Below are 13,131 nucleotides of genomic sequence, written 5' to 3' on the forward strand. Positions count from 1 at the left end.
CAGATCGTAAATCAGCCTGTGCCTTAGATTAACGAAAAGTAGGTCCATCTGCATTCCATCGATGAACGTGAGTGCTAATTACAGGGGTTTTTCCAAACCTCTCCAGGCAAATCTACCGTATTTGTGGATTTTCGCTTCGGAAAACCGGTACAGAATCAGTTACAACAGACAAAACGCACAGAAGTAAATTTGTCCCACTCGCAGACAAACAGCTTGCAAGGAACTATGTTATTATTGCACTGTGACATGGAGGGCATCCCGGCACAGTATCAAAACAATAACATATGGAGGAGTGAAGAGTACCAACCAAGAGCGGATCTTGGAAAAAAAGGCACATTGTGAAAGAAAAGAAAGAAACGTGTCGTGCGCAACTGATGAGACTCCTCGAAATCGGTCCTACAAAAGTAACAGCGGTTTTCACCTCTGCAGGCCACGCATATTACAGAATTTATATCAAATTATTTTAGAATCATAGTCAAAACAGTTTTTCTGCCCTCAATACTCCAAGAAACACTAGCACATTTCTGCCAAGAACTTCTGGAGGTAATACAGTTAGTGACGTTTACATGGTAGCACTGTACAAGAACACACAACTTACGTGCTCAGAGCACATTACTGATTCTGCCACAACTGAGATGAAACAGAGGGCATGAAGCACTCTGCAAACAATTTACCTTAGACAATGGAGTGAACGAAATGCGTTCGCTCCGTATTAACAACTCGAATTACAAAGCTGAGCAAGTTTGTTAGATACTTTTCTGACGTTGAACGGTAGGCGACAGACTCAGACACGACGAAAACTACACATGAAAATCCCTTCATCGTAGTTTCTTCAATTGTCATGGATGAGTTAATACGTAGAAATCATATCGAAAGCTAGAAGCGAAACCAGTTGCATTCCTACAAGTTGGTAACATCACGCGATAATCACTGCTGATATACGATGCGATACGCACGGTCTGCTCTCTTCTGGACAACTGAAGTGAATTTTTCAGGTAATGCACAGACGCAGAGATGACTTGCGTTTGCCGAGGATGAAGGTCATCCTGGTCGCGAGCGGAAAAAACCGCGCTCGATAAACGCAGTGAAGAGCTGATAAAGAAATGCGTAAATACGCACACGTCGAAGCCTGCCGCATCACATTGTGGTCCACAGCCGGCAAGGTAAGTCCTCTCCGCTCTGAAGTATACTAGACTAGCTAGCACTGCCTCCACCCTAAGACATCGCCTTCTTGTGCAGATGCGCTTCTTCCTGCTGTTCGCTGTTGTCATTGGCTTCGCCTGCGGCGCAGCGGTGCCCAAGGGTAAGTGTCATCAAATCATACTTTTAAAGGCCAGAATAATGTCAATGTTTGGTAAATGTTTGGTTCTAAGAACAACTATTTAAGCTCAAGTGACCACGTAATCGTTCCATACATGTGCTGTACATCATGTTTTCAAGACGGAAATGTATTAAAGACGTCAGCTGCCAGTGGGCATTGATTTATATCAACGGGACGAACTGGAAATTTGTGTTTCCTGCTCATTAGGCACATGCGCTGACCACCACGCCATCCGGACACAGTAGTCAGCGCAACTGCACCGACTACCTTAGTGTGCCTCCCACCAGACCCAGATTCTCAACTATTCCTTCAGTGCAGTTGCACGCCAAACTCTATCTCTTACTCGAATCGGCAAGATGCTGCGCGTAATGAGGCTCATAAGCAGGGGCACTGCACCAGTAGCGTGAGGTATCAGTTGAGAATTTGGATCTGACAGGGTCTTGCTAGGGTAGCCGGTGCACCTGCGGCGACCCCTCTGTACAGATGATGGTTTAGTGGTCAGCGTATCTGGCTAGTAAGTTGGAGACTCGGGCTAGAATCCGAGGGTGGGAAAAATTTTCAGCCTACCAGTTGATGTATGCCCATGTCTTTAATGCCTTTGTGAGTTGATTAACGGTGGCTCCAATATCAGAATGGTGTCTATTCCTTCGGACATGTCTGAAATAACAGGACCACACACATATAATAGATTTTCAGCTATATGAGCTATGCTTCCATAATGACGTGCACGGAAGTCTTCCACATGACCAATTTCGTTCCGTAAAGTTACCAGATGCTGGTGTACCTCATAAAAATGTAAGCTATTCGCAGAGAAACACCACATAATTTATTGCGCTTCAGTGAAGCAAATAGTTATCGGTCCACTGATTTAAGCAAGGATGGTTTATACCCAGCAGAAGAATTTTTGAGACTGCCTGAGTAGACATTATTTCGACAGATTTTATCAAATGAATCGCGTAACCGCCATTAAATGTACCTGGGTAAAAAGTAATATGTCCTCCTACAGGCATTAGCGACTTTAACAAAAGTACACCTATGGCGTCGATAAAATACTACACTCCTGGAAATTGAAATAAGAACACCGTGAATTCATTGTCCCAGGAAGGGTAAACTTTATTGACACATTCCTGGGGTCAGATACATCACATGATCACACTGACAGAACCACAGGCACATAGACACAGGCAACAGAGCATGCACAATGTCGGCACTAGTACAGTGTATATCCACCTTTCGCAGCAATGCAGGCTGCTATTCTCCCATGGAGACGATCGTAGAGATGCTGGATGTAGTCCTGTGGAACGGCTTGCCATGCCATTTCCACCTGACGCCTCAGTTGGACCAGCGTTCGTGCTGGACGTGCAGACCGCGTGAGACGACGCTTCATCCAGTCCCAAACATGCTCAATGGGGGACAGATCCGGAGATCTTGCTGGCCAGGGTAGTTGACTTACACCTTCTAGAGCACGTTGGGTGGCACGGGATACAAGCGGACGTGCATTGTCCTGTTGGAACAGCAAGTTCCCTTGCCGGTCTAGGAATGGTGGAACGATGGGTTCGATGACGGTTTGGATGTACCGTGCACTATTCAGTGTCCCCTCGACGATCACCAGTGGTGTACGGCCAGTGTAGGAGATCGCTCCCCACACCATGATACCGGGTGTTGGCCCTGTGTGCCTCGGTCGTATGCAGTCCTGATTGTGGCGCTCACCTGCACGGCGCCAAACACGCATGCGACCATCATTGGCACCAAGGCAGAAGCGACTCTCATCGCTGAAGACGACACGTCTCCATTCGTCCCTCCATTCACGCCTGTCGCGACACCACTGGAGGCGGGCTGCAAGATGTTGGGGCGTGAGCGGAAGACGGCCTAACGGTGTGCGGGACCGTAGCCCAGCTTCATGGAGACGGTTGCGAATGGTCCTCGCCGATACCCCAGGAGCAACAGTGTCCTTAATTTGCTGGGAAGTGGCGGTGCGGTCCCCTACGGCACTGCGTAGGATCCTACGGTCTTGGCGTGCATCCGTGCGTCGCTGCGGTCCGGTCCCAGGTCGACGGGCACGTGCACCTTCCGCCGACTACTGGCGACAACATCGATGTACTGTGGAGACCTCACGCCCCACGTGTTGAGCAATTCGGCGGTACGTCCACCCGGCCTCCCGCATGCCCACTCTACGCCCTCGCTCAAAGTCCGTCAACTGCACATACGGTTCACGTCCACGCTGTCGCGGCATGCTACCAGTGTTAAAGACTGCGATGGAGCTCCGTATGCCACGGCAAACTGGCTGACACTGACGGCGGCGGTGCACAAATGCTGCGCAGCTAGCGCCATTCGACGGCCAACACCGCGGTTCCTGGTGTGTCCGCTGTGCCGTGCGTGTGATCATTGCTTGTACAGCCCTCTCGCAGTGTCCGGAGCAAGTATGGTGGGTCTGACACACCGGTGTCAATGTGTTCTTTTTTCCATTTCCAGGAGTGTATATTCTGGATACATAATTTTAAAGCAAAGCAAAGGAAAGCTACGTTTTCTGACAGTAATAGGGCAGTTCGAACCGTCAGACCGACCGACCGCAGTGTCATCCACTGCCAGTGGCGTCAGTGAATCCGATAAGGAGGGGCTTGGGGTCAGCACGCGACTCTCCTGACCTTTTCGCCTTCTGATTTTGGGAATACTCCTTATCACTCAAATAGCTCCTTAATTGGTATAACGAAGCTAGGAAACCCTGTTCAAGTCCTTTCAATAAGGAAGAATCTCCAGCAGTACCGGGGATCGAACCTGGGTCCTACACATATCAGCCAGAGGCTGATCACTGGGCTATTGAAGCAGATAGCTTTTAACGGTTCAAACCCGCATCCGGCCATCCTGATTTAGGTTTTCCGTGGTTTCCCTAAATCGCTCCAGACAAATGCTGAGATGGTTCCTTTGAGATGGCACGGCCGATTTCCTTCCCCTTCCTTCAATACTCCAACGAGACTGATGACCTCGCTGTTTGGCCTTCTCCTCCCAAGCAACCAAACCCGAACCTAACTAGCCATCAGTAACCGTTGCGCTATATTGCTGGTTTTTCTTGTAAAGTAACAGTCACTAATTAAAACGAGGAGGTACTTTTTTGAACGAATAATCAACACTGAGATAAGACCTACTAATCTCATTACATATTTAAGGATTTTGGTTACTATCTTACATAAAACGAAAACAAAATTTCAGAGTTTACCCAAAACAAGCGAAGATAAAGACTACAACTTAGAATTACTTACGTAACACGTCAATTCAGAAAGCAGAAGTTCGCTAACACCTACATTAAAATTACACAGCGCCCAAGCATGAGACAGTCCAGCGATTCCCGGCCCCACGATCCAGCCGCAACCTCCAAGATGACCTGAACGACTTCCTGGCCCTCATCCCCGTCGACGAAATCGTCAACATCGTCCTCAACTATGTCGCCAACGACGCTGAGGTGCAGGCCGCCCTCCAGTACCTCATGTCTGACGAGTTCGAGAGCATCGTCGTCTACGTCGACCAGCAGCCCGAGCTGTACGATGTAAGCAACGCTCCATTAGACACTTCATACACCTATGAAATGTTACATCACGCAGGTATTCACTGCTCCAATTTTTCCGCAGCTGCTCAACTTCCTCGAGTCCTCAGGCCTTGACCCCTACGGCTTCCTCAACACGATCCACGACTTCCTGGGCATTCCTCAGATTACGAAACCCGCCAGCAGAATGAGGAGGAGCAGCAGGAGCCTCAAGTCCATGCTTGATGAGATCCTCGCCATCCTCCCAGTCGACGAGCTGAAGGCTCTCTACAACGAGAAGCTGGAGACCAGCGCCGACTTTGCTGAACTCATCAACAGGCTCAGCTCGGACGAGTTCCACGTAAGTAGTAATCCTTTCATGGCTGTTCTCTGGCTACGAACGTCCAACATTTTTCTTTTATGTTACCTCCATACTTGACCTCTAACCAGAAATATGACGTTTCCAGCAACTGGTGTTGCGCGTTTTGGAGCTGGATGCTGTCCAGGAATTGATCCAGATGCTCAGGGACGCCGGTATCGATGTGGACGCCATCATGGATTTCATCCGCAATCTCTTCGGCTGGGCTGACTCCGGCTCCTTGAAACTGAGTAAGAATGTTTTCTTTAGTATCATCTTTCAATGGGGCTTGTTATTTTAATTTTATATTCGCATGTGCTACTTATTCTTTTGTCCATTGTGCTTCACATTGTGTGCCGTAATTTTACAGTACTAGTTGAGGCCAAACATCTCGTAATGTGTTCAGGTATTTCTCTAAAGGAAACGGTGAGCCTAGAAATTTTTTATTACTTCAGCTTACCGATACATCTATTCCACTTCAAACTTTCTTTGCAACGATATGAAGCCATCATCAAACATACAACAGAAAGCCGTCACTAGAGTAAATTAACAACTGGTCGCACTTGGAGCTTACATCACAAAAGAGTCAACCAGACATACCTATCGTCATCTGACCCATCCTTATTATCCTCATTTTGTATGGACCTTCTCCAACGTTATACTAAAATCACCAAATTATGGAAATACATATAGGACACCTCTTATCCGTTTTTCACTCTGCTCTCCCTCTGTTATCCTTTCCTGGTTCGTAAAGCTTACACGAATTTCTACATTTCCAGTAAACCCAAGACCCATCTTCGGCAACGTTTGTTTGCAGATGTATCACTGTCAACATTTTCCACCTTCATGACCAAACATTAAATGTTTTTCCAAGTGTAATTTTAGATGATCCCCCTGCCTGCAGCACGGAACCACCTTAATAATCTGCCCTTCATACCACCCATAACGCACCCAAGGGTTTTCACCGGAAATTACTGCCAAAATCAATACCTTTCCTCCCTGGCTTCTGTCCTATCCTCCTCACAAGTGCATCGCGCTTACTCGAATCATTTCTTTTCATTACACAAATCAAACATTTCTCCTACAATATTGTCTCAATTCTCCAAATTTTACCCAGCTCATCAGCACTGTAATAACCCCAAGTCCTCACAGCGATCAGGTCCATCACAAATAACTAATATCATAAATATCACACCATTCGCGTCATTGACATTATTTTACTGTAATAAAAATCGTTCTGGTACTTAAAACAACTTCAGTGAAGTCTACAGAGCGTTTTAATGTTAGTCTACAGAGCGTCTGAATGTTTGGGACCAGAGCCCTCAAAAATAGGGAATATAAATGACACTAAACTAAAAAATATAAAATAAGAACATGTTAAAAACATTTATAATCTTGGCATCAGTGCTTCTGTACTGACTCGAATCACAGTTCTGTGCTCGTACTTGCACCCAGTGCTGTTACCAACAAGAACATCAATATGATAATGAAGGAGACGTGGTAGAAGATTAAGGTCTTAGGTCCCATCGACGAATTTATTACATGCCCAATAAATACTCAGCAAGGTGTAGTGTGTCACTGTATGTTTCAAGTAAATGACCCCAGAAATCGCATTAAACAATTTATGTAACTGACAGAATAACTCAATGTGGATGGATGGGTACGAGAAAGAGTGGCTCTCCTACCTAATGCGGGTTCAGTACCTCGGCCACTAAGTGAATCATAACGCCAACGAGAGAACTCCATCTTCCCCAAAAGGCAAACTATGGAATACAATGATTATATTATGGAACATTATTTGTGAGTTTCGCAGAAAAATCATAAAACTGCTTGAAACCCTATGATCTGGAAACAATTCATTTGCATCCACTAAAAATGAAATAGTATGTATACGATATTACACAAATTCTAGGAAAAACCAAAGACTCATTGTTGACTTACTCAGTATTGACTAAACTGTCAAACATTTTACACTATCATTGAATAGTTATGCATTGAACCACAACAATTTGTGCAGCTGTAATGAGACTCTCAACAGAATTTTGCAAAAGAGCAAAAAAAGATCCGCTGATATGCGATATCTCATTTTCAGAGAAATTAGGAGATGTGAAGATGATCCAGCGTTTCCCACCAAAAAAATCCAGCCGCAACCTCCAAGATGACCTGAATGACTTCCTGGCCCTCATCCCCGTCGACGAAATCGTCAACATCGTCCTCACCTACGTCGCCAACGATGCTGAGGTGCAGGCCGCCCTCCAGTACCTCATGTCTGACGAGTTCGAGAGCATCGTCGTCTACGTCGACCAGCAGCCCGAGCTGTACGATGTAAGCAACGCTCCGTTAGACACTTCATACATCTATGAGATGTTACATCACGCAGGTTCTCACTGCTCCATTTTTTCTGCAGCTGCTCAACTTCCTCGAGTCCTCAGGCCTTGACCCCTACGGCTTCCTCAACATGATCCACGACTTCCTGGGCATTCCTCAGATTACGAAACCCGCCAGCAGAATGAGGAGGAGCAGCAGGAGCCTCAAGTCCATGCTCGATGAGATCCTCGCCATCCTCCCAGTTGACGAGCTGAAGGCTCTCTACAACGAGAAGCTGGAGACCAGCGCCGACTTTGCTGAACTCATCAACAGGCTCAGCTCGGACGAGTTCCACGTAAGTAGTAATCCTTTCATGGCTGTTGAATGGCTACGAGTGTCCAACATTTTTCTTTTATGTTACCTCCATACTTGACCTCTAACCAGAAAGGTGATGTTTCCAGCAACTGGTGTTGCGCGTTTTGGAGCTGGATGCTGTCCAGGAATTGATCCAGATGCTCAGGGACGCCGGTATCGATGTGGACGCCATCATGGACTTCATCCGCAATCTCTTCGGCTGGGCTGACTCCGGCTCCTTGAAACTGAGTAAGAATGTTTTCTTTAGTATCATCTTTCAATGTGGCTTGTTATTTTAAGTTTATACTCGCATGTGCCACATATTCTTTTGTCCATTGTGTTGCACATTGCGTGGCGTAATTCTGCGGTTCTAACTGTGACCAAACATGTCGTCTGGTTTCTGGTACTCCTCCAGAGGGAATGTGGAGTCATGAATTTTTCTGGAAATTCAGCTTGTCTACTTCAAGAGTTCTTTGCGAGAATATGAACCAATCATCATAGGAAGCTATGTACAAGAATATGTTCGCTAATAATCCACACAGAATGACGGTTTTCGACCCTTTTTCTGTCTTCTGACTTTTATGTTAAGTGGTAAAGCTCGATTGCTAAGGCGAGAAACATTTTCTACCAACGAATGGCAATTTTTTCTGGTAGCTGGGCCCTGGGTAGACGCGAGTGTCCTGAAGACCAGTTCCCAAATATATTCCAAGTTCAGCTGAAGTAACATGTTTTGGCGAATCGTTTCTGTAATGTAGTGCGGCAACGTTCGTGGAGTCCTACAATAACAATATGAACTCTCGAAAGAGGTAACATTTTCCCAAAACAGTTATAGGGAAAACCACCTAGAAATAGTGTTCCTGAGATCTCTACTATTCAGTTCACAATTCTTCCAACAATCTAAAATACCCTGGAATTTCATTACCAAAATCTAGTAACGACCAGCTGCTAACCACAGCAAAGAAAGCGCACTACTGAGAAAACTGCTAACTGGTTAGACTAGGAGGTTACATCACCAATCCATGAACCATTCATAATATACGTCCTCCAACTGTCCTTGTTATGCACAATTTGTATAGACCTCCTCTTTTCTGACGTTTTACTAAAATCTCAGAATCATGGAACAAGATGAGATGTGTATCACTACCTTGCCTCTCTCATATGCTTTACCGGCTACTAAGATTTACATACATTCTGAAACAAAACAGCATAACCATTTCTACAATTCCAATAAACTGGAAGTGCAACAACATATTGTATCCCCCATCCTCGACAATGTTTGCCTTGAGCTGTGCCCCTATCAAAACTTCCCACCAAACATTCCACATCCTTACCTAGCGTAACCTTAACTGTCTCCCCTTCCCCCAGCGTGAAATCACCCACATGATCTAGCCTTCATACAACCCATAAGGTTCCCAAGTATTTTCACCGACGACGACTGTTCCGGGCCATATGCTTTCTGCTTGGCTACTGTCCTATCCACCCGCATTTACTCGAATCATTTCTTTCCAATGTGCAAATCAGACATTTTTCCTTTAATACTGCCCCCAGTTCTAAGAATTTACTCTATCCACAAGTACTGTAATAAGCACAACTCCCCATAGCCATCACCTCTATAGACCAGAAAGAACTAACATCACACTATCACAGCACCAATTCCTACTGCCATTATTCTACAGCAACAAAAATTAACCTAATGATTTAATCTATTTCAATCAAGTTTGAAGAACGTAAGAATGTCTCAAAGTAGCAAGATTCGATCGTGGGGAATATAAAAGGTGCGCAAATACATAAATAAAAAACAGTAACCTGTTGTGAAGAGATACGTCTGAGTCACAGTTATAATCTTGAGTTTACTTTTCGTCACTGACGTGAATCACATTTCTATACACAATGTACCAAGTGCATTCATCAAGAGGTTCAATAAGAAGATGAAGTGGTACAAATATAGCGTGTAACGTAACACCGACAAAACTCTTAAGTCTACAGTGAAATCTCATCAAGGACAATGATGTCAGCGTCGTTTTCAAATATTTGAACAAAGGAATCGCATTAAACAACTTATGTAACTGACGGAAAAACTAATTGTAGGTGACTAGGCATGAGAAGCATCAGTTCTTCTCTCTAATGCGAGTTCAGTACCTCAGACGTTATGCAAAAGATAACGGTAAAGGCAAAACTCCATCTTCCGCAAAAGTCATACAACTCAATATAATGTTTATATTATGGACATTATTTGCGAGTTTTCCGCGAAAATTATAAAAATAAGTGGCACTCTACAACTCGTAAACAATAATTTTACGTCTTCCTAATAAATAACTAATTTCACACTAATAGTGATAAGTTACGGAATGACCCACAACAGTTTCTCAATTGTAACGTAATTTTTAACACAACTTTCCCAAAAGTGCAGAGAAGGTGCACTGATAAGCGAAATACCATTTTCAGAGCCATTCCATGGTGCAAGGATGATCCAGCGTTTCCCACCAAAAAAATCCAGCCGCAACCTCCAAGATGACCTGAACGACTTCCTGGCCCTCATCCCCGTCGACGAAATCGTCAACATCGTCCTCAACTACGTCGCCAACGATGCTGAGGTGCAGGCCGCCCTCCAGTACCTCATGTCTGACGAGTTCGAGAGCATCGTCGTCTACGTCGACCAGCAGCCCGAGCTGTACGATGTAAGCAATGCTCCATTAGACACTTCATACACCTATGCGATGTTACATCACTCAGGTTCTCACTGCTCCATTTTTTTCTGCAGCTGCTCAACTTCCTCGAGTCCTCAGGCCTTGACCCCTACGGCTTCCTCAACACGATCCACGACTTCCTGGGCATTCCTCAGATTACGAAACCCGCCAGCAGAATGAGGAGGAGCAGCAGGAGCCTCAAGTCCATGCTTGATGAGATCCTCGCCATCCTCCCAGTCGACGAGCTGAAGGCTCTCTACAACGAGAAGCTGGAGACCAGCGCCGACTTTGCTGAACTCATCAACAGGCTCAGCTCGGACGAGTTCCACGTAAGTAGTAATCCTTTCATGGCTGTTGAACGGCAACGAGTGTCCAACATTTTTCTTTTATGTTACCTCCATACTTTACCTCTAACCAGAAATATGACGTTTCCAGCAACTGGTGTTGCGCGTTTTGGAGCTGGACGCTGTGCAGGAGTTGATCCAGATGCTGAGGGACGCCGGTATCGATGTCGACGCCATCATGGACTTCATCCGCAATCTCTTCGGCTGGGCTGATTCCGGCTCCTTGAAACTGAGTAAGGATGTTTTCTTTAGTATCATCTTTCAATGGGGCTTGTTATTTTAAGTTTATATTCGCATGTGCTACATATTCTTTTGTCCATTGTGCTCCACATTGTGTGGCGTAATTATACAGTACTAGCTGAGGCCAAATATCTCGTAATGTATTTCACTCTACTTTAAAATTTCTTTGCGACAATATGAAGCCATCATAAAGCCGTCAATAGAGTAAACTAACAACTAGCCACACTTGGAGCTTACATCAGAAAACAATTCTAATCATCTGACCTGCCCTTCCTATCATCATTTCGTATGGATCTTGTCCAACGTTTTAATAAAATCTTCAAGTCAAGGAAAGACGTATAGGACATCTAATTTCTGTATTTCACTGTCCTCTGTCTCCGCTATCCTTTGCTGGCTCAAAACGTTTACACAAATTTCTACATTTCCAGTAAACCCAAGACCCATCAGCGGTAACGTTTGTTTGCAGCTGTGCCCTTGTCAACAATTCCCCGTATTCATCACCAAACATTAAACGTTGTTCCCAAGCGTAATTTTAGTTGACTCCCATGCCCGCAGTACGGAACCAGCCATATAATCTGGCCTTCATACCACTCATAATACACCCAACGATTATCACCGGAAACGACTGTTTCAGACGATATCTTTCCTCACTGGCTACTGTCGTACCCAACTCTTAAGCACATCGCATTTACTCAAATCTTTTCTATCCGATGGACAGATTAGATATTTCTCCTGTAATTTTGACTCCATTCTGTAAGTCTTACCCAACCTACCAGTACTGTAATAACTCCAAGTCCTGACAACTATCACGAACATCAGAACGTCATAAATATCACACCATTAATTCCATTGACATTCTTTTACAGTAATAAGAATCATCCTTGTATTTAAAACAACTTCAATCAAGTCTAAAGAGAGTTAGAATGTCTGGAACCAGAGCCCTCAAAAATAGGGAATATAAGTGACACTAAACTAAAAAAATTCAAAATAACAACATGTTAAAAACATTTATAATCTTGGCATCAGTGCTTCTGTACTGACTCGAATCACAGTTCTGTGCTCGTACCTGCGCCCAGTGCTGTTACCAACAAGAACAACAATAAGATATGAATAAGATGTGGTAGGAGATTAAGGTCTTGCGTCCCATAGACGAGTTTATTAAATGCCCAATAAATACACAGCAAGGTGAAGTGTGTCACTGTGTGTTTCAAGTAAATAAACCCAGAAATCGCATTAAACAATTTATGTAACTGACAGAATAACTCAATGTGGGTGGATGGGCACGAGAAAGAGGAGCTGTCCTATCTAATGCAGGTTCAGTACTTCAGCCACTACGCGAATCATAATGCTAACGAGAGAACTCCACCTTCCCCAAGAGGCATACGACGGAATACAATGATTATATTATGGAACATTATTTGTGAATTTTGCAGAAAAATTATAAAACTGCCTAAAACCCTGTGATCTGGAAACAATTCTTCTACATCCCACAAAAAAAGAAATAGTATGTGTATGATATTATACAACTTCTAGGGAAAAAAGCAAAGACACATTGTTCACTTGCTCAGCACTGACTAAACTGTCCAACGTTTTACACTATCATTAAATAGTTATGCAATGAACCACAACAATCTGTGCAACTGTAATGAGACTTTCAACAGAATTTTGCAATAGAGCAGAAAAGATGTACTGATATGCGATATCTCATTTTCAGAGCCTATCCGAGGTGCAAAGATGATCCAACGTTTCCCAGCAAAAAAATCCAGCCGCAACCTGCAAGATGACCTGAACGACTTCCTGGCCCTCATCCCTGTCGACGAAATCGTCAACATCGTCCTCAACTACGTCGCCAACGATGCTGAGGTGCAGGCCGCCCTCCAGTACCTCATGTCTGACGAGTTCGAGAGCATCGTCGTCTACGTCGACCAGCAGCCCGAGCTGTACGATGTAAGCAACGCTCTGTTAGACACTTCATACACCTATGAGATGTTACATCACGCAGG

General features: G+C 44.6%; 1 protein-coding gene across 1 annotated transcript in view; it reads left to right on the forward strand.

Annotated features, from left to right (window-relative positions):
• The first annotated feature begins 1,155 nt into the window (after positions 1-1,155).
• The window catches only part of LOC124795576, a 179,734-nt gene continuing 167,758 nt past the window's right edge, over positions 1,156-13,131 (forward strand). Inside the window, exons 1-12 of the mRNA XM_047259647.1 lie at positions 1,156-1,163; positions 1,240-1,303; positions 4,636-4,862; positions 4,945-5,199; positions 5,306-5,447; positions 7,289-7,521; positions 7,604-7,858; positions 7,965-8,106; positions 10,303-10,535; positions 10,619-10,873; positions 10,980-11,121; positions 12,843-13,075. Of these exons, the coding sequence (XP_047115603.1) occupies positions 1,240-1,303; positions 4,636-4,862; positions 4,945-5,199; positions 5,306-5,447; positions 7,289-7,521; positions 7,604-7,858; positions 7,965-8,106; positions 10,303-10,535; positions 10,619-10,873; positions 10,980-11,121; positions 12,843-13,075 (2,181 nt within the window). The 5' untranslated portion in view covers positions 1,156-1,163. The remainder of the gene's footprint in view (positions 1,164-1,239; positions 1,304-4,635; positions 4,863-4,944; positions 5,200-5,305; positions 5,448-7,288; positions 7,522-7,603; positions 7,859-7,964; positions 8,107-10,302; positions 10,536-10,618; positions 10,874-10,979; positions 11,122-12,842; positions 13,076-13,131) is intronic.

This window comes from Schistocerca piceifrons, chromosome 4 (genome assembly GCF_021461385.2).
Source record: "Schistocerca piceifrons isolate TAMUIC-IGC-003096 chromosome 4, iqSchPice1.1, whole genome shotgun sequence".
NCBI lineage: Eukaryota > Metazoa > Arthropoda > Insecta > Orthoptera > Acrididae > Schistocerca > Schistocerca piceifrons.